Genomic DNA, 25,354 nt, shown 5'->3' with positions numbered 1-25,354 from the left:
AGTTCTTATTATTTCGCACTGTGTGAAACAACTCATTTTATTTGTCGAAAAGTGATACTCATTGTAAAGGTGTTGTTAGTTCCTTGCTTACCCTACAAGTACGTTACTCGAAATAGTCAATTATTAACACAGATGTATTTTTTCTGAAAAACAGCCTACCTAAAGCAAACAAATATTCTTTTCTTAATCTTACTTGTTATGGTAATTATATATATAACATGGGGAAACAAGTAAAAGACGAAATATTCAAAATATATATTTACATACATACAACATGAGTAGAACTGCGGTCACATGATCAAGTATTTTATACTACACATTCTCGTGTACGCTTCACCAATCCGTTTGACTTTGGTGTAAGGCTCTATAGCCGAATGGTTATAGTCACTGCTCCATATACAAAATGGTTTTACACTCGCCAAACCATGAAAACACTGAATATCACGCGTCAAAAGTTATCGGAAACCACACTTTTTTAGTTCTCTCTCAGCAGACCTTGCAAACAGGTCTAGGGATTCGGTTTCGTCTTTATTCTTATACTTCTTCTATACATTTAAGTTTAACCTTGAACGATGTGTAACAATGTGATAAAAATGCTTTGTATTTGGTATTGTTGTTTGTGTATTTCATGGTGTGACGAGTGTAAAATTTTGTGCATCACAGGATTGAAACCACTCTATCACAGTATGTGTGTGAATTCGTATCCCACGCGAATTATTTTTGCATACGTATGTATGTTGCGTCTCGACTTCGTCTCGACGACACATACACACTCATGCAAAAATTATTCTCTCGGTATACGAATTCACACGTATACTGTAATTTCGTGGTTTCAATCCAAGTGATGCAAATAACTGTTGGTGCTGAGAGTTCGAATTCTCGTCTCTGCAAGATTTTTATTTATAAAGAAAAATTGAGATAATGGTTCGACAGGTTTGTTCCAAGTAGCTGTATACACGAACTTTGATAACCCGAACAACGACAATTTCATCCATAGCAACGTCGCTCACGTGATATTTCGTACAAATCGAGCAACGTCGTCTACGCGATTTACACCGAGATATTATTGAGGTTATGGTTCTGTGGATGAAATTTGACAATTCATATGGCCTAGGAACAAACCTATAGCGTGCGAGAAACGTTTTTCTCGCACTACAAATCTTCATTGATTTGACATCAAATTCATGCATGGGAAGGCAAGGATTCCAAAGTAAGAGGTATTTAAGTCGCAAGATGTGAACACACAAAATTGCTGTATAAGTGTGAATTCCTTTACCGATAGAATTATTGTCTCATGAGAATGGATGTGTGTGTTCGAGCCGAAGACGAGGCAGCATATACATCTGTAACAATAATTCTGGAGGTGTATACGAATTCACACATATACTGCGATCGAGTTGTTCGCTTATGTGATGTTCAAAATTTTACCTGTGCTACGAAAGACGCAAAAAGAAAAACAGCAAGGAGAGAGAGAGAGAGAGAAACTTAGCACCGCATTCATATGCATCAATTCAAAACAAGATCATGCTTTGGAATAACTTAAAAATACAAGTCAAGTGGTGTGGGGAAACGAATTGTTTAGCGGCCGAATTGCGATAAGTTCAGGGGCGCCGACTTCTAAGGACAAGCGAGGCTCGGGCACCACTACTCGAATGATGAGCACCACTACATCTTTCCAGTTTTACTTGAAAGAGCACCATTACTCCCAGATTCGCTTGTTGTATGAGCACCACTACTCCCAAACACAAGTCGGCGTCCCTGGATAAGTTACCTTATTACCTTAATAATCGGAAATGAATGAAAAATATAAAATGATCGAATCCTTTTATTTCACTTTTACCAAGGTGAATATAGGCGGAGGTAATGCCATTCAGACGCGCGGTCTAGCACAATAGTTCGATGCCAACGACACTTTATTTTTTAATGGTTGACTATGATTTACTTTTGTTTCACAAAATGTTGTGCCTATCTCAAAACAGATTGTCCAGGTTTCTAAGCAATTTTGTTATTTGAATGAAAGGGAAAGATGGCGTTTATAGCGAACTTTCGTGCCACTGCACATTTGATTCGGTTATATATGGCATTACCTCCGTCCATACATCTACCTTGGCTTTTACCATAAATGGTCATGAAATTGATAAAAGTTAACGCACCACCACATCAGGTAACACAGAGAATCCGATTGTAGAGTGCGGCAGAGGCTGAAAATCGGGGGAAAATTAAATCTTTGCTCAAAATATTATTTTCCAGACGTTTTTCACGAATGTTTTGATTCCAATGTTTGCATTGCAAAGTTATGTTAATTTTGATTCTTTATCCAATTTTATTATTTTATAATTATCTAATTTACACTGAAGAAAACGAGCTCTCTATCAATAAAAACCACCAGAGAAACGATGATGAAACGATATTCGCTAAAAAAAAGTACCTGCAAATCAGGATGACAAACTTCCTAAAGGCCGGTCATTTCTTTGTTTCTGTCGTCACGGATCGATGGCATTTTTTGAACAGAATTGCAAAGCATTTAAAGATGCATATATTATAGTCCTCTCACAGATGGAACTGATTAGCTTTGTGTCTCCTTGGATCGTATACGTTTGGTAGTTGAAGATTTCGCAAAAATATTCTGTTGTATTGATTCACTATACTAAACAGCCTCCATACACTTCGGCCAACACTCAACACTTCATAATTTTAAGATGAACCCTTAATCATGTCATTTTCTTCATTTTTTTCTTTAATACCTATGCGTCTCACTACTATTCGGAGAAAAGTTGTTTAAGGTACGAAGGAAAAACCCGTTTGCAGATTTTATTATAAGGGTTATACCTTGTGAGCCGATGACGTCACACAAATATGTCAATGACAGTTCTTATTATTTCGCACTGTGTGAAACAACTCATTTTATTTGTCGAAAAGTGATACTCATTGTAAAGGTGTTGTTAGTTCCTTGCTTACCCTACAAGTACGTTACTCGAAATAGTCAATTATTAACACAGATGTATTTTTTCTGAAAAACAGCCTACCTAAAGCAAACAAATATTCTTTTCTTAATCTTACTTGTTATGGTCTGGATGCCCAGATTTCACACGCAGCGTCAAAAAAACGTTGGTAAAGTGTTAGATGACAAGGGATTGAGACCTCTTAAAGTCAAAAGAGAACAAACAAAACAAAACAAATGTTTTACAAAAATTTCTACCACAGCAGTTAATGATGACGCGTGATCATAAGACTTATTTTTTGGACAGCTGAGGTCATTGTAGTTACGGGGCAACATGGATGGTCTGCGACGGCTTCCATACAAAAAAAAATCTTTGTTAGCACAAAGGAGTAATACTGTCCAAAGTTCACCAACATATGATAGAAAATCTCACTTTTCAGAACATTTTTTTTTGTACATACCACCAGAACAACCGATGTTGTCTCGTAACTATACATGAATTCGGTTTTCAAAAAACAGATCTTATGATCATACATCATCCTTCTGCAGTGATAGAAATTTTTGTAAAACATTTGTTCTCTTTCGCCTTTAAGAAGTAGTCTCCACCTAAAAACTTAAAAAGAAAAAATTGAAGCTGGTTATGAAATCGAGGCCTACAAAAAGTACTCACAAGTTTCGATTTTGGTAGGCTATTTTTCATAAGAATCCATCACAACAACTTAGATAGTTCCTAACCCAGTTCTCTTGACTACTGTAAAGTACACTTTACAGTGGAGCAAGCGAACTTTCATTCGATCGATGTATAAAACCATTTACGCTACACGAACTGCAAAACGATCTCTCGATCCGAGATACCGTTTTATAGTTCTAGAAGTTCTATTATTGCAATTGTAATTACAAGATTTTCGTTTGATCAGAATGGTCTCGCCGGACTGTAATGGACGATGTGCAGATTATGGCCCTAACCTTCACGTTTGTTACGATAATATAATTACGGCCGATTACACTGGCACAACATATAAAGGATTTTACGCGGATGGTACACCTGTTGCAGTCAAAACTATATGCAAATGCGAAGAGACTGAACAATATTTTCACAAAGAGACATTTCGATATTTGATGACAAACTCCAAATTTAATCGAAATGAAAATTTGGTTCATTATTTCGATATGGACGAAACTGTTAAATTACGCTTCGTTGTGATGGAACGATACGATACTGACTTGAGGGACATGCAAACTGAGAAATTCGGCAAAAGTGACAGATTAGAATTTATAAAGAATGTCTGTCAAGCCATACACATTTTGCATTCCGAATTTAATATTGTTCACGGGAAAATCAATCCGAATAATGTGGCTCTGTGCAACAATCGAAACGGCAGTTATACCGCTAAATTGGCCGACTTTGGCATTAGCAAAACATTTTCAGATGATTGTACAACAATCGATACTAATGGAACACGTAAGTCATTTTACTTGTTTAAGCGCTAATCATATTGAAGATGACTCGAATAGTGGCGGCACTAGGTGTCGTTAATATTACTTATTAACTTAAAACACTCTCAAGCTACGAAAAGCATTATTTTTTGTCGGTGCTCCTGTTCTGGAATGCGACTACTTTCTGTAAATTGTAATATTACTCCAAACTTCATCTGCAAAGTCTCGGAAAAAATAGTTATTTGTTAGAAATCTAATTATCACTGAAAAACGGATTCATACAGCCTGTAAATATTTTTCATATGCAGAATGAGCACCAGCTGAATATCACCAGCTGGATCTGCTAACACACACTTATTGTATGATAAACAATCAAAATACATTCTTAACAATGTGTTTACTTCATTCATACGTGTTATGTGCGCGTAGATGACGTTAACGTAGAAATGCACTGTGTGTAGGTTGTCTTTGAATTGTATACAATACAAAGTGTTGTTGTTTGTACACCAGCTGACGACTGACGGATTGTTAGATATATTCGTGATTTTTGTGGGTAGCTGTCAGGCACGACTTCCTATCTACTTTTCACAGTGATGACGGTAACGTTTTAATATCGTTGACAATCTGAGGCTCAATTGGGAACGCAAAGACATGAGAGCTGAGAGTCTCTTTTGTTTTGGGCTAGTTCTTAAAAAACAGCTCAACGAAACTGTAAATGGTTGATTGTATGCCGTGGTGTTGCGTCTCTGTTTATACCTTGTTTTCAAGTTCACCATTCACTTTAGTAGAGCAATAATTTTTCTTATTTTTTTTTCTTTTAGAAAACGATGAGTGGATGTCGCCAAGATTTTTAAGAGCAATCGACTGTGGAGACATAAAGTACAGAGCATCCGCCGCTGACGATATTTTCAGTTTAGGAATGCTGATCTATTACATTTACACAAATGGAAAGCATCCTTTTGGTAATCCTTCATGGCGAATTTATAGCATCAGACACAACCGGATTGATTCCGATGACATTTTAGAAGAGAATTTCGCATTTCAGAACTTAATGCGCGCTATGACTAACAGCAACCCTAAGAAACGACCGAATATACAGCAAGTTATCAATCATCCGTTCTTTTGGTCATACGAGTTCAATTTTCATTTCATTAGAGACGTGTATAGTAGACTTGGTTCGTTCTGCCAATTTCAGGATAATCTTGAATCGCGTTTCGATATTATGAATGATTTCAGTGGTGGGTGGAATAAAGCCTTGGATCCGGAGTGGATTACCTGCTTACAAAAGCAAACGGCAAAGACCTCAAGACCGTACAAATTCAAAAGTTTCGTTAGTTTGTTAGGTTTTATCTGTGAGAATTTCGAAAATCGCTCCGATTGGGCGACTGAGACTAAATTAGTTCCGCTACTGAGAAATGATGAGCGTGCTGATGCAGCGATCGACGAATTATCGTACATGCGATATTTCATGCGAATTTTTCCCAAGCTAATCTTGGTATTAGCCACAACTGACGGTATCGAATCACTTTCGTTGAATCCAGATTTTATATTACCATCACGTACGATATTTGACTTAGGCCCTTCTGACGAAGAACGTGGGTCAATGAGAAAAGTCTTAACTGAATGAATGCTCTAACGCTTGGAATTCAGTTGTAAGAAAAGGAAATTAATAGAGAGAGAACTCTCAAGAATTCCCAAGATGTGTTTTCTCGTCAAAAAAATGTTTAGGTTGGGGAAAAGACTAGGATAATCGATGGGACAACGCATACAAAAAACAAGAAAGTGTGATGTATTTTATGCGTTTTTTTTCGTATGCGTTCTAGCGGAAGTGGCGGGATTAGATAAGGACGCCGATATTAAATTTCCAATGGCATGGCATCAAAATAACAATTTTATGTACTGTACTGTACACGTACAAGTTTTTGAATAACAAAAGCACAAACGCGCCTGCCGTTAAAAAATTAACATTCCGTGAGTAAATTCTAAAAATTTTTTTTTTTGAAGTAGGATTAGATACGAAATTATTTACTGTGATCGATGGGATCTCTACACGTTGGTCTATTACAAAACGGAAATATGACAGATAGCTGTACCAGGGACTGAAAAAATTTACAAATTTTTAAATTTAAGTAAGATTAAAATTAAGAAAAACCTTGTCTCGCAGAATTCGACAGTTCTCGCTATATGATCTATTATTTGTTATAAATTTTATGCAATTCTATCAGGTAATTGAACTGTTTCTTCCCTCTTCGTAATGAAGTATCTATAGCAGTTATGTCTCATATGCTGTGTATTTCATATGAAATACGCTGTGTCTGAGTTTAGTCGAAATACCTACGAGAAACCTCTTTCACAGAGGCACACACCCTGAAAGACAAAAGAGCAATGCAAACGTTTAAAACACCAATACTCGTCAACATGTGTTACGTCTTAACAGCCAGTGGTAAAAATAATCTTAATATAAGGAGACTAGTCATAGATGCACGTACGTGAATGATAAGCGAATTATGAAAAAAATGTAACACATTTTTACATAGAAGACTATATTACATACAAATTAAATTTTTCTCATGATTCGCTTAACATGCCCATGCATAAAGCTAAGACTAGACTAGCCACCTATTATTGTGAATATTTGTGAAAGTGTCTGTTGAGGTGTGGTAAATGTTAACAACGTTTGCTGTCGCTAACATTCACATTGCACAATAGTGTCTCAAGATTGCAACAGTGGCCAAGTCGATATTGTTTGTGGCGTATGGTTTTGGCATAGAAACATTTCATTCCGTCACAGAACTGCATAAAACTTTGTGTGCAACAGCAACACTATGCTGGTATATTATATCCCACATTGTCGAGATCTAAATGGCCAGCCCGAAGAAAAGCAGAGTATCGTACGATTCTTGTTGCGTAAATAACTATTGAATGTCTAAGATTTTTATTCCTTGTTTTATTGAAACATATCTAATGTAAGTCGTAGCTTTTAAGACTGTAAATATTTAATTTTTTATTTTATTGAAAAACAGGTCTATGGAGTTTATTAAGAGTGAATCTAAGTTTAGGTCAAAAAAAAACTTTGCTTAAAAATACGAAAAAAAAAATTGTATTCCATGCTGAAAACGTCATGATTGAAAAAATATACGAAACTTATATGCAAAAAACAAAAAACTTTTTCCAATGAAACGTGATCGCAATTCTGTGGTCAATTTTGACACATTAAACCTATTTGCAGCAAGTAAAGCTGTCCTCCCAAGCATAAGTGTTGATCTAAGTTCAGTCCCTCTTCTTCCACTGTTTTAACAGAATTGCCAAGTACTCCAGTTAGACTCACATCCGTCCGTCGTTTTGTTTGTTTGTTTAGAAACCTTACTAACACCCTTCTTATGACCAGTAACAAGCTCAGTCTGGATGTCTGACCTAACGTGACTTCCGAACCACGTTTAGAAGTATGCAAATACTTTCTAAAGAAAGTTAGGCGCATGATTAGCTAAATGTAAGCTAGATATTAGCACACATATTCATAGTATTATGAAGCTTGAGTGAACGTTGCGGAGTTACCAGTAGGATGTAATCGCTAGAATAATGTTTTCTACTGTTTCTAGTCTTCTACGCCAAACACAGATTGGTGGACAAAATGACGTTTCATTATTACCCCGAGTTATGTCATTTGGATTTTACATGCAGAAATCGTTCAAAGAAGTGAATAATGAAAAGTCCGGTTTTGGACGCATGTGAACATATATAATTCACAAAAAAAAACATTGCCATCCCCGTACGTCTGATGTTTGCCGTTTTCACAGATATATTTTTACGGTAACAAAACATTCCGCTAGTTTTCCGACCTGCAAAATTTAGACTATGCTAATCATCTTTAAATTTGATGAGTCGAAATAAGGTCCTTAAAGGTTAACATTATTTTATTTTACCGGAAACGTCCACACGTTCAAATAAAAGCTTTTCCACCAAAAAATCGTTTTTTAAATTAACGGCCAAAATAATTTCAGATTTTATAGGTCACGACCATCTTCATAACAAACATGTTAAGAATTTTTTACCTGAATGGCAACATATTTTTTGGATGTTGTCTTCAAAATTCACCGAAACAATTCACGAAACGTATTGTGGGGAATTTCTAGGCACAAACATTCATGAAAATAGAATTTGTCGTAACTTCTGTTCAAGGCACTAGAAAAGAAGTGTACATACAGAACTATTTTGTGGTCAAAACCGAAACTGAATCACTTCGTTTTACGCGAAATACCTCAAATATTCGACAAAAACTTGTTCAAGATTACAGATTTACTGTGCTGATTTGACATTATATCAAAACGAAAACAGTTTAGTTATTTGTTAACCAAGGGAAGAAAATAGGAAATTCCACCAAGAGCGAATGTTTTGTTTAAGCAAGGGCTGTAATTCGTTCAAGGTGGAATTTCCTATTTCTCTTGAGGTGAACACAACGTTTTTGATGCTTGCGTTTCGCGAAAGTCCGTATTTTTGTCCACTTTAAACAAAATAAAATAAATAGCGTGTTTTGGTATTCACCCATCTTAGATAAGAAAATTGTAATTTTCATACCTAGGACCCGTCTAATATGAAAAATACTATTCGTACCACGGACTAAAAGTCTTTTTTAGCGTGTGAGAAGTTCCCAGACAGAGCCGAAGGCGAAAAAAGACTTTTAGTCCTAGGCACGAAATGTACTATTCTCACCCAATATGGCTTAACCCGCCATTTTTGGGGAGAAAATGATTATTTTCACATCTATAATGGCTCTTCGAAGAATTACAAAAAAAAACGTCTTATTTTCACAACGCTTTATATAAGGATTTTGGTATCGCTAGCATGAAACATTCATTCAAAGAAGTAAATACTGGTTGAACCGGGTAATGTTGCAAACTTAATAGTCTTCGCACACTTACGCCGTTAAGCTCTCCGTTTATGATCAAACAATGGAAGCTCCTCCCACTTTCCATTGTTTAGACCCGTACGAAGTACTGGGGTCTTATAGGTTTACGCATACGTTTGTAACACGTCGAATTGGACTCCCTGAGTAAGGGGAAACCTATTGTGGTTGTCTAGAGATGCCAAATCCGCGAAAAAAAATGTCCGTCTGTCTGTCCGTCTGTCTGTCTGCACGATAACTTGAGTAAAACGCATCCGATTTTGAAAATTCTTTTTTTTCCCGTTTGGTAATGTCAAAAGACAGGCTAAGTTCGAAGATGAGTGATTTTGGATCGACCCCTCCCGAGCTGTGGCCCAATAAGTGCTTTACGGTTTTTCAAAGATATCTCCGGACATTTAAACGTTAATCTTGTAAGTGATACGTCAAATAAAAGGTATTTACAATACTGATCGACAAAAAAAAAGTTTATGGAAATCGGATGACCGACTCGTGAGTTAGACCCCTTGGTGTGGAACAGGCACAGGGCGGCAAGCTGTTTTTGCTTGTAGGTCGGCCACATTTGAACATATTTCGTCTGTTTTAGCTTTATTAGATAGGTATTGACCGTACCAATCAGTTTTTATGAAATTATGTTCTCCGGAGCGTGAGCTAGGTCTCTTGGAGTGAGCTCTTATCTGGCTACTCAGAAGTACAGTGAACGTGGTGTATTTTGACAATATCTCGAGTAAATTTTGACCGAATTTCATGAATTTTTTTTTGTTTGAAAGGTATTAACGAATGTAAAGCGTCGGCACTATTTCCGGTCTCCTAACAAAATGGCTGCCAGCGGCCATATTGGATTTTATTAAAAGTGATATAAAGTGGGAAAAATGATGCTTAGAAAGTTTCTGTTAACATGGAAATAATGTGTTAAGTGTGAGGGGTTTCAGGTATTCCATATATGGACATCTATATATACCTATATACAGCTATATTGAGCTATATACAGGCATATAGAGCTATATAATAGCATATTCCTCTGTGAAATGTTTATTTACAGTGAAATATAGGTAAATATAGCGGTATATAGCTGTTTAAATAGGAATTTATGAAATTTGACTTCGTACGGGGCTGTCTATATTGCCTCCGGCAATTTAATTGTATATGATAACAAGGCAAAGAGTGGATAATGTAAGTGATTTAAAAGGAAGAATAGTTTTTCAGCAGAGAAGAAAATGAAGTAAGAGAAATGAAGAGTTTCACATTAAAGGCTTTTGATACGAATAGGTGTTTCGCACGGGTCGGCGTTAGCTATGTTCTTATGTGGAATTTGGGTGGAAAATGTCGCAAATCACATATTTCTGGAATTTATATAAAAGGACAAATCTTTTCAGGACAGGGAAAAAGTCATTTTGGCATTATAGTCTATACCAGATGCTTCAGTATTTAACAAGTTCAATGAAAAAAAATTTCCATGGCTTCGATCCATTGATCAATTGCGAAAACTTTTCGAATACTTTGAACGAGCTTTACACAAATACCAGAACAAAATCCACATAAAGCGCTTGTTGATTGGTTTTAAATGAACAAACCTGAATTCTTCTACTATTTCTTCGTCACATATAAACAACACACGTCCATTTCAAGTTAACAAAAAAATGAAAACGCACAAATTATTGGGTAGACAAAAAAAGATGCTTGAGAGATGCTCAAGTATTCTTCTTCTTTTTTTCTTTTTTTTTCCGTATAAAATTCAACAAGTTGTTTGAGAATGAATCTATAAAACCGTGATTTTAAATTGATTTTGCTTTAGTCTATCTGTGTCTTTGTGTGCCTTGAAATCGAATGATAACAAGATTTCATTTTTATAATTATATCAGCAGTTGAGTAGAAAATTAGTGAATTCGATCGTGCTAATTGTTTAAGATTCAATTCATTGTGGATTTATCCGAAGTGCATGAGCGAAAACAAAACTCTTTTTCTGAGCAATAATGATGAACAGTGAAGTTCATGGCTTAAGGTAAGAACAAAAGAAAAGAAAAAACGTCTACGAAACAACTACTCTATTACATCAGATGGATAAGTGATCATTTCAAGGTCTTCCTTTTTTATTGGTTTTTTCATTGCATATTAACGATGGCAGTAAAAATTGAGTCCACAACAATCAGAAAATGTTAATCAGTCTACGGCCTGCATAATGATAAAAGAAAATTAAAATTCTAAATCGCGCCCACACTCACAAAATCATTCAAGTTCTACTGCGAACATTGGCAATAGAATATCGATCGAAGATCAGTTCCACTTCAATTCTCGTATTAAGCTCCGTCCGGTTTTTTCGTTGAACTTGAACTGATCGGTAGATCACTATACCTACTACACCTACCCATACACACACAATCGTTCGGCGATAAATAACATGAGATGTTTGTTAACAATTTCACTTTTTTATACGTGAAATATGAATCTGCGATATTGTCTGCTAATTAGTTGGATATTATGTCGATGTCGATGTTGTGTGATGATAAAAAAAAGCTTCTTTGAAATTCTATGATTCATGGGAGTGACCACCACAGGGGTGTAACTTAGAACAATTTTCATTGTCGCTCTTGAACATTTATGATTTTAGTACCAACCAGCCCTGTTAAATATCGTTCAAAAACATCGACTCGTTTTTTCGGCAACAACGATTTTCTGTTATAGTAACTTTTAATTGTCTTCGGCAATTGCCTAAAATCGATGGTATTTTACGACAATTTTAATGGTAAAGTGGTACACTCCTGTATAACTTTTAATGAAGGAAATAAAAGAAACCGTTAAATCGAATGGATGAAGGAAGCTACTTACCAACGATGGACATATAATTCTTCCGTTTCTCAATTTTTGTATTTTGTTTTTGTGCCGATAAGAATTTATTAAGACCGCTGATGTCCTTTAGTTTAGACACAAACTTTCCTTCGGTGAGTTTTACGTAGTGATGGTGCGAGAAGTTGAGCGACCGCATACTGTGTAACTTTATTAGCAGTTAGCTAAGCGCAAGACTATGTTAATCTTACATGAACTTCAACTTAACTTTAAAACATTTCTGATTAGGGTGGAATGAGTATTGTATCACCGCTCGTTCATGCAATGCATGACATGCATGATAAAACATTCAGATTTAGTAGTAACAAGCAGCTTCACTTAAGATTGTAACAACATTTACAATGTAAATTTCAATAAATCAACAATCTGATAACTCAAGCAACAAGTTCTTATTGGGTTTGTCCGACTGCAGTTCTTAATCAATTTTTGTTATGCTGCGCCCACACCGGTAAGAGTGATCCTTTTGCAGTACTGTTTTCCCCCAATTCACGATTTGAGTGAATCTAGTCCCTTAATTTATAGTCCACTTTTGGATCTTTTAGAGACCTAATTTAGCCAATTTGAGAGAAAATATCTAAGACACTGTCGGGCAAAAAAGTGACCTTATGTCCGTGCTCAATCTGACGAATAATTTTTTAAATAAAAATGAACTGAGCCACTCCGACCAGCATTCAAATTACTTTCGAATCAATTTCCAGGAAGCCAAGCTGGTGGAAGCAGCGAACCACTCTGGAAAAAATACTGATCACCATCACTATTTTGGCACTGATCGCTATGGCTGCACTAGCTCTAACTCTGATGACATTCATTTTAAGAGATAAGCTAAAGGCAGATACTCGTATGACTTCCATAGGAATTGTTACTGAACCATTGTCATGTTATCCTATAAACCTATTTCAGAAGAGAAACTACCCAAAATTAAAGCAGAAGCTCTAGAGGGATCACCTGGTGCTCATATACATGATGATGCACCGTCCAAAACGTGTACAACAGCAGGTTGTGCTCGTGCGGCTGTCTATGCTATGGATTCGATGGATTCGTCCATTAAACCTTGTGACGATTTCTTCCAATTTGCTTGTGGAAATTTCATCAAAAACACCGAACTACCGGAAGATAAATATGCGATCTATCCATTGTCGCTGATAACTGATAAATTGCAGGAACAAATCACCAAATTGATAAAGGAAGAACCGGAACCGAATGAAGCGAAACCATTCCGATTGGCTAAGGACTTGTACAAGGCCTGCAACAATTTGAGTTTGATCGAAGAGTTGGGAACGAAACCGTATCTGCAAATTGTCGAACGGTTAGGCGGTTGGCCGGTTGTTGTCGGTGCCGATTGGGACAAAGACTCGACATGGTCGTGGGTGGAGACCATAAAAAACTTTTCGGATATTGGCTACGAAACCAATCAAATTATCGATTTGGTCATTTCGATTGACTTGAAAAATTCAACCAGACGAATTGTCGATGTAAGACAAAAATTTGTTGTATAGTTCCCTCTATGAAGCTAAACTTAAACCTTTCTCCCTATTCAGATCGATCAATCGTCATTCGGCTTAAATCGTGAGTTTTTGATTAAAGGCGTGGAAGACAAAATCGTTAAGGCATACTACGATTATATGATCGATACAGCTGTTATTTACGGTGCCGATCGGAAAGTAGCTGAAGAAGAACTCCTCGAAGCTTTGGAATTTGAAATTGCACTTGCTAACGTAAGAATTTTATAACTTTTCACATATGAATAGAGTATCTACCCACAGTCTTACTGTCGGATCTGTAAATTCGTTTGATCTAAGTATCTTTAAGAGATTCACTTCCAATCTTTTACTTCATCTCACTTGGCTTTATAAGACCGCATTAGTCAGAGCTTGCAGTTTTTTCCTGTATCGATAACATATGACACCAGACTGTGTCAAGGTGCAAGTGAAGACTTGCCGCTTTTAATAATATTGCGAACTTTTCTGATTTCATTAAAATTTCAAAAAAAAACTCGTCCGCTTCGCTCACTCATTCAATGTTGGTTTATCTTGATGTTTCACGGTTTTTCGAGTTTTCCGATAGGCGACAAATCAAAACAACTTACAGCAAAAGCTCTGAACTATCAAATTACTTCATTTCACCATGCAAAATTAAAGATCTAAGCTTTTGACACAGCTTGTTTTCATTAACTGCAGAGCATAGGGGAAAATTCATCTTTCGTCACACAGGACGTTTGGTTTATTTTAGGAAATTTTATATCGGTACCGAACGGTCAACCTCAACCTAAATTTCCTAAATTCCCTGTTCCAATATCTCTGAAAATCCCGACTTTAGAAGCATTTCGTCTTCGTTGTTTGAGGGTCATCCTACTGAATTTCCAATTTCATTTACTTACCAGATATCTTTGCCGCAAGAGGAGCGCCGTAACGCAACTTTATTGTACAATCCCACGAAACTCAGCGACGTTCAAAAAGACTACCCCTACATCAATTGGGTCGACTATTGCAATGCATTACTACCGGAAGGAATAAGCGTGGATGACAATGAAATCATAACCGTAACAGTTCCTTCATTTTTCGCAAAGCTTGCAACATTATTGGAGGAAACACCGAAACGTACTATCGCCAATTTTCTGATATGGAGAGTCACCGTGTACTCGACGTTTTTCATGAGCTCTGAGCTGCGTAAGCGAAATTTAGCATATTTCACGGCAATTAGTGGTAAAACGGAAGACGAGGCGCGTTGGAAAGAGTGCGTGGACTTAGCGAATTCCGGTTTGGGAATATCCATCGGTGCTTTGTATGTGAAGAAACATTTCGAGGAGTCGTCGAAAGCAGGTATTGTAGTGGAATCTCGCATTCTAAATAGCAGGCGACGATATCTATTCCTCTAATTTTACAGCCGCTCTGGAGATTGTTGACAACATTCGCGATGAATTTGAGAAAATTTTGCAAACTGTCGATTGGATGGACCTTGAGACAAGAAAGGCAGCAATGGAGAAATTGGAAAAAATGGCCACCTACATTGGCTATCCGGACGAAATCAAAAATGTCACATTGCTGGAGGAGTACTACGACGGACTGGAAATCGATCCGGAGAACTATCTTGAATCGTACTTGAAATTGAACGTTTTCGCGACCAAGAAAAGCTTCGAGAAACTACGGAAACCGGTCAACAAAACCGAATGGGAACGACATGCGCAACCGGCTCAGGCAAATGCCTTTTATTCTTCTATCGAAAACAGTATTCGTAAGTTGAGAAGCGATCGAAAAAATTGACGTCGCATCATTAACACCATTCGTTCCGCAGAATTTCCAGCTGGCATCTTGCAGGGACAATTCTTTTCGGCAGATCGTCCCAAATATATGAATTATGCAGCAATTGGATTTGTGATCGGTCATGAAATCACCCACGGTTTTGATGACAGAGTAAGCAAATGTTATTAACCCAGTGAGACGTGTTAACTAACTTTCACTTTCTAAAGGGTCGCCAATTCGATGCAGATGGTAACTTGGTGGAATGGTGGAACGAGGAGACCATTGCAAAGTTTGAACAGAAAGCCAAATGTATGATCGAACAGTACGGAAATTACACAGACGAACAGACGATGCTGAGCGTAAGAGTTTTACATTTCAATCATCCAAAGACAATTCAACTGATCCGGTCACTTGTTTCAGCTTAAAGGTGTCAATAGTCAAGGCGAAAACATTGCCGACAATGGCGGTATAATCCAAGCATATCTCGCCTACCACAAATGGGTGTCAGAGAACGGAGAAGAGCCAATCCTTCCAGGACTGGACTACAATCCCAACCAATTGTTTTGGCTGTCGGCAGTGCAATCTTGGTGTTCCGTTTATCGACCGGGTAATTTTGAATTTTGAATTTTGAATTCCGTCGATTCTGGTTCATGCACGGCCTGATTCTCGTTCTATTCTTCTAGAAATTTTGAAGATTCTCATTACCACAAACGATCATCCACCGTCCCAGTTCCGAATGCGTGGAATTTTGAGTAATATGCCTGAATTTTCAAAGGACTTTAACTGTCCGGAAGGTTCACCAATGAATCCGACCAACAAGTGTAAGGTTTGGTAGACGAAATGTTTGAATAAAGACGACGGTCTGCTGGTTGAAGCAGCATAAAATGGGATGCGTTTGATTCGTTTAAGATTCGGATGAGTCTTCTAGAATCTGGTTGACCAGCACAATGACTCCAGAAACTAACTGGAATTCAGCCAAGGCTTGACGTATGTAATAACAACACTTTACACAACACTGCCATTTATTAACTGTCTACATGTCACACACATCGCAACTTTAAACAATTTACTGACAATCGTACGTAACGGACATCAACGAATCCCAATTGATTTGCGTGTTGTAAACCTCTTGCTGCAGCCACGTTTCGTACTCCTGTTTGAATTCATCGCTCAATTCGACATTCTCGTCCCATCCACCGTAGCCCGGAGCGTACGTGAACGGTTCCTCTTGCAAACCGTCGCTCATGTAGCAATTTATCAAATTCGGATCGTACTCGTTCGGATCACCGTTACCGGCACTATTATTGTTGCCGGCATTCGGTGCCTGATTATTGGATGTGTTCGGTCCGATCGTATTTGTGAAGTAGCGCCGATTGTTAAAGCGATCCACACAGGCTCGCAGCGAACATTCTTCGGTTTGAAAGTCCCAGGGACGTGCGTCGAGATCTGTTCATTGAACAAAAGACAAATATTAGAACTTCAGGTCCTAGCACCGAGTGCCATTTCACTTACCATTTCCAAATGCCCAGTCATCGTTCAAACGATGACGCACTTTAGAGTAAATTGCACTAATTGTCTTCATATTCGACTTCCTCCACTGTCTGCCCAAATATCTGGTCTGCATTTTCAGCAATTTGAGCACATACAGCTGCATCATTGCGTGCCGTACTTTCAATGTTTGCTTCAAAATCGGAGCCGATTTGAACACCACCAACATCATGATGCGCGAATGTTTCCACTTTGTCAATTTGTTCAACACACGCAACAAATTGATGCAAGAGAATATGTTGCGCCACGAGTACGAGGCCGTTGCACCAATGACAAAACTGTCAGCGGTTAATTCTGGTGGTTCACCCAGAATGCAAGCGGGAAAATCACTGATGGGAATGCTGTGGAAGGAGCAAGATTAGAATGGATCACGTGCACAGGAATAGGTATATCACTTACGAGTTCTTTGACCCGATATAGGTCATGATGTGCTGGTTGAAAAATTTCAGAACCAACGGAATACAATTGGCAAACACCAGGTGCTGAGACATGAATTCGAATTGATAGACGTGATTGATTTTGAAATGTTTAAGATATAACAGCAAAATAGCCGACACTGCCTTCACAATGATCTCTTTGTGCCGATTCACATCAATGCCCAGTTTGGTCGATTGTGTTACAGTCATCCTGTTAGCGAAAGAGAACTCCTAAATTCATCGACCATTCGTCAATTATGCATCGCAAACTTACGGCATTTCTTCCGGCAGAACGTCTGCCATTATGTTGATACTTTCGGTTTTCGCTTTCGATGTCGGAGCAGCTGCTAGTAGAATCTTCAGCAGAGCTATCATGTACTGCGGCAGATTCGGAAGAATCGCTTGGTACAATATCTCCACCGAATTGATGGGAATGTCGCCCTCGATTTTTAATAGCGGATAACGTGAGATTTCCTCTTCTCGTTTGATTCGAACATCGGCCAGGCTGACATAAATGTGCTAATGGGACACAGATAAATTTAACATTCGCCAAATCGTTCGGACCCCCAGCAGCCGTCACTTACTTGTGTCAATGTTTTGAAGCCTTCATGTATCGGTTGCGGTAAACCAGCCAACGATTGATTATCTTCGGGAAGGGTAAATCCGATAAATTTGTTACGCGTAACGTCCAAAAACTGATCGATATCCTTTTGGCGTACTTTCGGTGTCCACGGCAGACGTTCAATGTTTCTGATCGGCATTACAGGACTGTACTGTGCTTCCTTTTGACCTGGATGAGAATTGAATTGAATTGAATTTAGTTTTTAAAAGCAGATTGAGAAATCCATCAGGGTAGCGGAATGACGGGTCCGACAAATTCAATTTCTCCCAATAATTGAGATTGGCCACGAACATCAGCCCATCGGCTTATAAATAAAAACACTTCTCACCTCCGTCCATCGTTGGATCATTGTACGAACTGAAAAAGTCCGACGCATCCTCTTCATTCTCCGACTGCTGTGCCTCCATTTCCATACTGATCTGTTCTTGTTCGTTCAGCGAACCTTGTTTTATTAAATTTTGCTAAAAAGTAAAACGGAAGTGACGACACAACGTCATTGTTAAATAAATATTAAAAATCGAATGCCGACGTTAGTTCGGTATAGATAACTGGTTAGACATGTAATGCTAAATAGTGATATGGTTTATGTGTGCAAGTGATAGTTGATATATTGCCACATGGTTCAGGGATTAATCAACAACAACAAAAAGGAACAAACATCAACAGATTCTGAAGCATGTCCTCCCAAAATTAGTTGACATAAAAATGGATTTTTAAAAGAGTTGAAGTATTTGAGGGGTTTATCGCGTTTGAAAAGAAAAATTTACACCGAAAGATGATCGTATACGAGTGTTCGATCACGGTGGGGTTGAATGGACTTTAATCAGACCTTTGGATGACATTTTTGGATATTATTGCAGTCCTGAACAAGGTTCCGAAATTTATTATTTTCAACGGCAATTCAATGAACCGAAAGATACAGTGAGAGGAGTGAGAGTGATAAAGAACTGATTTGTGTTTCAATCGGTAGTGGTTGCAACTCTGATAGCAATGCCACTAAAAATTGGTCCCGTGGATGCAAGGGAAGCTGGTGAGCACTTCTGTAAATTAGTATTATTTATCACTCACATGTTCAATCATTTTAAAATGTGGGACCCAAGTGAATGTTAACTACTAAGGACAACGAAACACATCAGGAATCTGCTGATCATTTTGAAATGGAGTGTCATGTCGATAATCCCTAGAACTCGGACATGATGTAAGATTAGTGTACAGCGATAGTATTTATAGCTTTCGGTTAGAATTAAGCGAAGCTACCAGTTTGATGAGAAAGTGGCAAGAAGAGACAAACTAACATTTTATTGTAGATTTACGTCATGACAATGACATTCTGTTCCTTCTATGTATTTTTTAAGAATATTACAGTCCTATCTTCCTTCAGAGCCGAACTGACTACCAAAGGCACGCTAGGAGATCTATACAAAAAAGTTTAACAAATTTCAAAAGACCAGTGAAAATTGCAACTTTTCCAGAAGTCCAGTATGGCCTGTCTGCCTTGATATCAATATTTAAGAAGTGTTAAGCGATCAATAGGTCTGTCAATATTCGTCTCCCTTTGCATGTGATTAGAATCATGGTAGAGTTGAAAACCAAGAAATCTTTTCAGTTGAAGATATCCTACCGAAGTCTTGGACTTTGGCTAAATATAGTTCTTATATCCACTCGCGTACGGTATTAAAGATATCTCTGAAAGTCAAAGTTATAAAAATGAAATTTCAATTTTCACTTACATGTCATGAACCGACAGTCGACCTAATAATCGTCGAATTTGGATTGAAAAAATAACAGAGGTCTCTCTCCCCTAAGTATGGATGCCGTTTATGAACAGGCTCTCAAAGAATGGTTTACTAAATCATGGCATAATTGTGTACCCATATGTGAAAATATAAAATTGAAGCGTGCACGATCTGGATTTTACTCAGGCCCCAGGAAGTGCAGTGAATAAAGAAAACTAATTCAGAGGAGCCATTCAGGTTCCTAGAAATTCGATTTCTGTCAAGTTCGAGTGGAATGGAATTTCTTTTGCGACATTTTAGAACCTTCTTATTTACCTGGACTTCAGGAGACAGGAGTATCTATCAAAATGTTTACTGAATTTTGTGGTAGTCAAAGTGTCTGTTTTGCAACTGAAAGTGTAGGCTACAAATGTCTAGTGTACAAAAATGAAGGCAGTTTTCTTGTCGGCTGTAATGTTTCTCTTTGAGACAATGATTAAAATGCAAATAGTTATACTCTAGCGTCTAATAAACTGTGATATAATTACACATCGAAAGTAAATGTAACACAAAAAATAGGTCAAACGGAAAAAGTATACAAAAACAACTAAAGTCATAGAAAATTAGCATTCCACATGAGGAATAATAATATTGCAGTCAGATTGAAGGGCTAAATTTATGTTAGATGAGTATACCAATTGAAAATGCATTGCTTTTAAAACGCATCTAAGACTTATAAAAACGACATCATGATGGATTAAGAGTTAGGATACAAATTTTAACATGCCGAACAGCATATCCAAAATGATATAAATGAACCAGCTAGATGTAATGCTAAGAAGTTGTATGGGGACGTTGAGAATCTGTTTGGGTCGAATTTTTCTTCGTTCAGTTCACAAAGAGTAGCAGGGAAAACAAGATTTGTAGAAGTCGGTTTACAAATGCTTAAAAATGTAAGTTGGAAATTCAAATTTATTTTGATCTCAATTTGTGGAATGTAACCGAATTTGTGGATTTCAAATTTTGGAACTTGTGGAATCAAATGGTAATTTGAATCAAATAGTAGAAATTTGCGGGAAATGAAATTGGAATTTTTTGGAATGAATCCTGTGTCTGGTCGGTAAAAAAATCGAATATTTGGAGCTGAAATGGCAGAATGTGAATTTTCTGGCCCTAATTGGGTTTTTATAAACGAGCTTGTCTTCAAGGTAGAATAAAATGTGGTTGGAGCTTCAAGTTTGCAATTTACAGCCATAAAGCAAATTTCTAGATTTTAGAACACCACCGACTGTGCTACAGATTTTCGGCTTGTTTCCGGGTAACTGAGTCAAAATTTCCCGAGAACCATAAACGTAAAATTGGCTTTTCGGTCCATGGCGAAGGCTCGATTTCCGGTGGCCAGTTTTTTTGAGAGAAAAAATTCCCGGTAAACAAGGATAAGTTATTTATTACTCATTTGTGGCTTTCACATCGATCTAGTGTCACTTTGATATTGTACCGTTCGAACAACGAGAAATTCGATCGAAACAGGTTCTCAATGCTACCGTCGTTTCCAGCGGAACTACTTTCAATATAGGCAAAATCAATCTCCCCGTCCACTTAATATGACGTCATTTTCATTGCAGATCGTTATATTATTAGATGCGCGGACAATGGTGAGTCGTAGCGTATATAACGTAACAAAAAATTGCCATTTTTGCAGGGACCAGGGAGATTTTCTCGTCATATTGAACATAGGGCCGCGGCACTAAATTTCGTGAATAATTTTTAAAAAATGATAACAAATTTCTAAGTCTCTAGACAAACAAAACGAAATTCATTTATTGTAAGGCATATTAGGCATATGAATGAGGGTTATTTTTGTGCGATATGAATGCAACTCTAATAGCAATGATCGAATGATTTTTGATTTTCTTTTTTCAAATTTCATTAGTTTCTGAGAGGTGTAAGAGTCATACACTACGTTCCAATCAACACAAAAGTATATAAAGGAAATGAAAGCGGTCACACAATATCCAAAAATCAACGGTCAGTGGATGAGTGCTATAAATGATTCTACAAAACTTTCCGTTTTTTGTTGTTAACGTACCAACGGTTGATATAGTCGGAGAGTTTTAATTTTCGGTTATCGCAAGCATTTCTTACACTTTTTTTTATAAAAAAAAAAATTGTTCAACTTCAAACAACTCGTTAGTTGAAGCGGTATTGGCGAATGAGAAAGGCTGTTCGGTGAAAATAGAACTGGCTTTCGATCAAGAGTTAGTTGAACAGTGTAACGACTCTCAGAGAAAACTGAATTGAGTGAATGGATGAACAATAATAAACCATAGGAATGGCATGAGGTAGTAACGTGTTCTTCACGAAATTAGTTTCTCGTTTTTATTGCGATCTAAGTGTCACGGTAAACTTGAAGAGTCGGAATTACCGAGGATTCGTTTCAGGTATAGAGTCTTGTGTGCACATCTGTTACTCATCAGGTCAAAGGTTGGAAACCGATGTCAAAACAAGTCGGAAATTGTTTGGCACGATATATCTTTCAGTAAAGATTTTTTCTTCAAATTATATCTTCATTTTGCATAAATTTGGGTGTTGTACAATGTGTAAACGTTTTCGTATTGTGTCCCAAGCCGGGTGAGCAATAAAACACAACGATTGAGGAGAAAAACTGCTCATTTCGGCAAATTGATGATTCTCTTTTACTCGGGAAGGCGAAGTCGTGGTTGACAACACATTGTATGGTCAAAATTCCAATCACAAGCACAAATTAGGAACAAAATTTGATTTTGTACGAAAGCAGGATCCTCATTTTCATAGTGACGTAATCTATGGAAATCCATTCACGCACTGCTTCGATCGCACTACTGATAAATTGGTTTCATATAGACTTCAAACCGTAGTAAGGACCGATATGCACACACATGGTCTCGGTCATTCCTCTGAGTGAATCATTTATCTGGTGAGACTCACAGTACCGACAGATCTTGTGAGCAGAATTGCTTTACTTGTAGGCCTCGACGAATTGTATTTTATCAAGGATTCATTCTTTTTTGAGCAACTTGTAACCCTCGCAGCAATTGTTGTCGTGGCAACGGTTGCTACCGAGTCATTATTTTTACATTTTGACTGAAATTACAAGCGTCACAGGCCTCAGAGACTTGAGTAAGAAAATGTACAAGAACGAAATGCTTTCGTCGGATGTGTCTAATTATGACAAGCCAGTTTAAGAATTTAAATAAAAATTGTTCGAAAGCAACGTTGTCTCCGTCTTATAAACAAGTGGTCCTAAGAGAACACTTAGTGACCTAATTGATCCAATCAAATGGTCGGTTGCGCACAGCAGTATCGTTTATTAAAAAAAAAGAGGAAAAATCCCCGCCCCCCATGATTATTTGTAATCATTTCGTCAAACGTAAAAATCATCAAAAATAAAAATTTCCAAAAAATTCTTTTTAAAGAAAACCCATGAAAGGTTACGGTTAATCGAAAAAAAAAACGTGAATCAACAATGGAAAAAGACTAATGAAAGCACCTCTACCTCTTGCAATATATCGTTCGTACGTACTCGTCTGAAGGGATGGTTCCGTTTGCGATTGTCCAGAATGTCCGATGTTGTGGCTGGCGGTGAACTGGATCGCATACGTTTGGTTATTTCCAGTGTGTCTTCGGTGACCGGTGCTAGGTTCAATTCTTGACGATATTGATCTGTATGGCGAAGAACGTTTTCGTTATGTGGAGTGGTACGGAAAATTTCGACAGAGTTTTTCTGTGACAATATTCCGATGGAAGCGATGGAACTACCCCACCGTTATCCATTTGATAACTGACCGAAATTTACCTTTCAATTTTTTCAACGTTTCAATGCCACCAAGTCCAACCAACGAAATCTTCCACAGAAGCAACAGGACTTTTTTCATCGGAAAATGTGGAGCTGTGCCACTGCAGAATCGCGTTATCATTCCGAACAGTTTTACTGTCAATAATTCGCCGGCTATGGGCAGATCTGAAAAATCAAATTTTTTATGTGACGGCTGGTCGCGAATTCCACTGGATGCTTACTCAGTTCGCTGCTGAAACTTTCAACGTGATCCTTGTATTCACTGTTCGGATTCTGCTTCTCAGCCCAGATCACCTCGGTTATGATGTACAAAATGGATAAAATGATTCGCAAATCGGTTGAGTCGGCCAGTGACACGGTCATTTTGCGAGTAGCAACGGAAGCAGTTACAGCGTTTCTGTTCAAGCAGAGGAAATCCCATAAAATTTGAACGAAAATTTGGAATGGAAATTTCACTCACTCCATTTCCAGGCTCAATAGTTCAACGATTGCCGAAAATACGCCCAATTGATACATCATCATGACATTAGAACGCGTCCAAACTTGCTGTTCATGATCGGATTGAACTTCCAAAAAGCAACCCTGAAATTATTTGCGAGTGATTACAGTACGTTCCTGACACCACTCCTGCAGTCTTCCATTGTTACCTGTGCCAAGTACAAAATACATCTTGCGGATTTGATCCGCGCTGGCTGATCAGACAGTTCCAGCTGATCGAGAAGTTTTAAGACGACACTTTTCCTCGTAGCATCTTTGAGTTTCTGCCAGCTGGGCTGAATCTTAAACGATTCCATCAACTCATCGAACGCCTTAGAGTTGAGCTGAAACTCCGACTGTTCGGTGTAACTGTACAGTTCGGCAATCTCATTCGGATGTGTGTCCGTGTCACTGTACAGAAAATCTATGTCGGCATTTTCGGACGCATTGGTGTTCTGGAAAGGATGGAAATGGTCAGAACATTCCGTTCTATCAATTCGGATCTGTTGAAACTTGTAAAATCGAAAAATTGATCTGTTCGAGTTCGAGATTCTGTTCCGAGTAGTTTTAGTCGGAGGAACGAAGTTGACATTTCACAGACAGTGTTTGGGGATCAGCTTTGTCAGCGGAAAGCCGGATAGTTTTCGGAAGCGTTGGAGTTTAGTGTACGTTGAAAAATATAGCCGGGAATAGTCGGTCTGTGCCAGCACTATTAGGACATGCATGTTTAATTGAATTACTCATTTCTCGCTCTATGTGGTGTCTATGTATTCACAGGTCAGCTTAAAGTACTTAAGGCCTGACGTGCATTCGTTAGAGTTCTTTTTGTGACCGTATTTTATGTGTGACGGTTCACGCAGTTTCTATACTAAAAATCGATAATCTGAAGAGATTGCAAGTTTCCATATTGTGTGTATTTAAAAAACGAAGAGAAGAGAGGTATTTATGTCACAAAAACGAACAGTCGCTGTCGGTCCAGTTACTACTTGATTATTACTCGTTGAATTCACATACGGAGAACAGAATTCGTCAAAATTCGATTTCTTATCAACACAAAGACTATAAATAAACCCAGTCGAACACAATAATAACACTTACGTCCCCATACATATCGTTCTCATAATTTATGCCGAATTCCACTTCGCCACGGTTACACTTCTGATCCATGTTCATTGTGCATTCATTTTGAATTCATTTAGTCACAAAATAATTGCTCGATTCAGGTCTTAACACGGCGAAAACTTTAGTGAAAAATTGCCACCCCTTTTGTTTTCATTTGTCGAAACGCAATTTTCTCGTTTTATGGCAGATGAAATCGGCACACGGATCCGACGAATCTGAACAATCCGAACGATGACAACTTTACATTGCGTCCCAGCA

The 25,354-nt window shown here is 37.8% G+C and overlaps 3 protein-coding genes across 4 annotated transcripts; 2 read left to right on the top strand and 1 right to left on the bottom strand.

The window, feature by feature from the left end:
- The first annotated feature begins 2,327 nt into the window (after nucleotides 1-2,327).
- Nucleotides 2,328-7,514, top strand: LOC119084269 (serine/threonine-protein kinase/endoribonuclease IRE1-like). The gene is made up of 3 exons (XM_037194187.1): nucleotides 2,328-2,965; nucleotides 3,859-4,403; nucleotides 5,200-7,514. Exons 1-3 carry the CDS (start codon nucleotides 2,841-2,843, stop codon nucleotides 6,003-6,005), a joined length of 1,476 nt encoding a protein of 491 aa, XP_037050082.1. The 5' UTR covers nucleotides 2,328-2,840; the 3' UTR covers nucleotides 6,006-7,514.
- Nucleotides 7,515-10,913: 3,399 nt separating this feature from the next.
- On the top strand, nucleotides 10,914-16,242 carry LOC119084256 (neprilysin-2-like). Its single transcript, XM_037194160.1, has 10 exons — nucleotides 10,914-11,280; nucleotides 12,821-12,960; nucleotides 13,023-13,594; nucleotides 13,661-13,837; nucleotides 14,503-14,941; nucleotides 15,006-15,353; nucleotides 15,414-15,532; nucleotides 15,589-15,720; nucleotides 15,782-15,968; nucleotides 16,045-16,242. Exons 1-10 carry the CDS (start codon nucleotides 11,252-11,254, stop codon nucleotides 16,194-16,196), a joined length of 2,295 nt encoding a protein of 764 aa, XP_037050055.1. The 5' UTR covers nucleotides 10,914-11,251; the 3' UTR covers nucleotides 16,197-16,242.
- Nucleotides 16,243-16,358: 116 nt separating this feature from the next.
- LOC119084253 (striatin-interacting protein 1 homolog) lies at nucleotides 16,359-25,332 on the bottom strand. Of its 2 annotated transcripts, none has more exons than XM_037194156.1 (12): nucleotides 25,073-25,332; nucleotides 24,145-24,429; nucleotides 23,958-24,079; nucleotides 23,719-23,894; nucleotides 23,498-23,662; nucleotides 23,198-23,364; nucleotides 18,276-18,408; nucleotides 17,910-18,115; nucleotides 17,600-17,844; nucleotides 17,309-17,536; nucleotides 16,874-17,250; nucleotides 16,359-16,807 (listed from the first exon to the last, which is right to left on the bottom strand). In XM_037194156.1, the coding sequence occupies exons 1-12, from the start codon at nucleotides 25,145-25,147 to the stop codon at nucleotides 16,428-16,430; spliced, it is 2,559 nt and encodes an 852-aa protein (XP_037050051.1). In that variant the 5' UTR covers nucleotides 25,148-25,332; the 3' UTR covers nucleotides 16,359-16,427. The 2 variants fall into 2 exon arrangements, with proteins under 2 accessions (XP_037050051.1, XP_037050052.1); XM_037194157.1 differs by having other exon boundaries at nucleotides 23,225-23,364.
- Between the last annotated feature and the right edge of the window lie 22 nt (nucleotides 25,333-25,354).

This window comes from Bradysia coprophila, unplaced genomic scaffold, assembly GCF_014529535.1.
Source record: "Bradysia coprophila strain Holo2 unplaced genomic scaffold, BU_Bcop_v1 contig_732, whole genome shotgun sequence".
Lineage (NCBI taxonomy): Eukaryota > Metazoa > Arthropoda > Insecta > Diptera > Sciaridae > Bradysia > Bradysia coprophila.
The sequence above is the reverse complement of the archived record's forward strand: the minus strand, read 5'-3'. Positions and strand labels throughout refer to the sequence as shown.